Consider the following 1,802-nt stretch of genomic DNA (forward strand, 5'->3'; position numbering starts at 1 on the left):
TTAACGTAGATTGGGGTGCATGGTATCCACTTAACGTAGATTGGGGTCCATGGTATCCACTTAACGTAGATTGGGGTGCATGGTATCCACTTAACGTAGATTGGGGTGCATGGTATGCACTTAACATAGATTGGGGTGCATGGTATCCACTTAACGTAGATTGGGGTGCATGGTATGCACTTAACGTAGATTGGGGCGCATGGTATCCACTTAACGTAGATTGGGGTGCATGGTATGCACTTAACATAGATTGGGGTGCATGGTATCCACTTAACGTAGATTGGGGTGCATGGTATCCACTTAACGTAGATTGGGGTGCATGGTATGCACTTAACATAGATTGGGGTGCATGGTATTCACTTAACATAGATTGGGGTGCATGGTATTCACTTAACATAGACTGGGGTGCATGGTATCCACTTATCACAGGTTTGGGTGTATGGTATTCACTTAACATAGATTGGGGTGCATGGTATCCACTTAACACAGATTTGGGTGCATGGTATTCACTTAACATAGATTGGGGTAATGTGTGTATAAGATAAAGTAAAACATCAGGTATTATTTTTCATGGGTGTATAAGATAAAGTAAAACATTGGGTATTATTGTTCATGTGTGTATAAGATGAAGTAAAATATTGGGTATTATTGTTCATGTGTGTATAAGATAAAGTAAAACATTGGGTATTATTGTTCATGTGTATATAAGATGAAGTAAAACATTGGGTGTTATTCTTCATGTATGTATCAGATAAAGTAAGACAGGTGTTATTGTTCATGTTTAACTGTTTTAGGACTTGGTTCATGATTTAAAAAGTGAGCTTTCTGGGAAGCTTGAAGATGTGATCTTAGCCCTAATGACTCCTTTGCCAGACTATTTGGCTTCAGAGTTACACCATGCCATATCTGGAGTGGGCACAAATGAAGAAACTTTGTTGGAGATCCTTTGTACAAGAAGTAACCATGATATTCAACAGATAACAGAAGCTTATAAACGAAGTAAGAGTGTTGTTGAAGTTATCTTTGTGTTATTAGAGTAAAATACTAGTATATAACAGATTAGTAAAGTCCAATAAAAGTCTGAAAGATTATTTTCTTTGTCTTATTGGATCTCATCAGCACTGAGAAACTAAAGGATACTTTAGTCCAGGTTTTACCTCATCCCAAACACTACTCACATTTATTCAAGGTTTTAACTCATTCCTAACACTACTCACCCAAGCATATAATTATTGTAATTATGGGAAATTGTTCCCAAATTTATCCAGGACACTATATATCCTTAAGTTTGTTCTTTTTGTAATTATTGATCAAAGTCACCTGTGACTTAGACTACTTGATCTTAAAATATAGTATATTTTGATATTTTATATCTGATTTTAAATTATCAAACATGATGGAACAATTGACAGAACTGAATACCATGCACCCCAATCTATGTTAAGTGAATACCATGCACCCCAATCTATGTTAAGTGGATACCATGTAACAATAATACCCAATGTTTTACTTCATCTTATACACACATTAACAATAATACCTGATGTTTTACTTTATCTTATACACACATGAACAATAATACCCAATGTTTTACTTTATCTTATACACACATTAACAATAATACCTGATGTTTTACTTTATCTTATATACACATGAACAATAATACCCAATGTTTTACTTCATCTTATACACACATTAACAATAATACCTGATGTTTTACTTTATCTTATATACACATGAACAATAATACCCAATGTTTTACTTCATCTTATACACACATTAACAATAATACCTGATGTTTT

At 34.1% G+C, this 1,802-nt stretch overlaps 1 protein-coding gene across 2 annotated transcripts in view; it reads left to right on the top strand.

The window, feature by feature from the left end:
- Positions 1–1,802, top strand: part of LOC106472014 (annexin B9-like) — a 25,670-nt gene that overhangs the window by 8,875 nt on the left and 14,993 nt on the right. For both annotated transcript variants that reach the window (XM_022400617.1, XM_013932644.2), the window contains exon 5: positions 795–999. In XM_022400617.1, coding sequence (XP_022256325.1) covers positions 795–999 — 205 coding nt within the window. The remainder of the gene's footprint in view (positions 1–794; positions 1,000–1,802) is intronic.

Source organism: Limulus polyphemus, unplaced genomic scaffold, assembly GCF_000517525.1.
Source record: "Limulus polyphemus unplaced genomic scaffold, Limulus_polyphemus-2.1.2 Scaffold5021, whole genome shotgun sequence".
Classification (NCBI taxonomy): domain Eukaryota; kingdom Metazoa; phylum Arthropoda; class Merostomata; order Xiphosura; family Limulidae; genus Limulus; species Limulus polyphemus.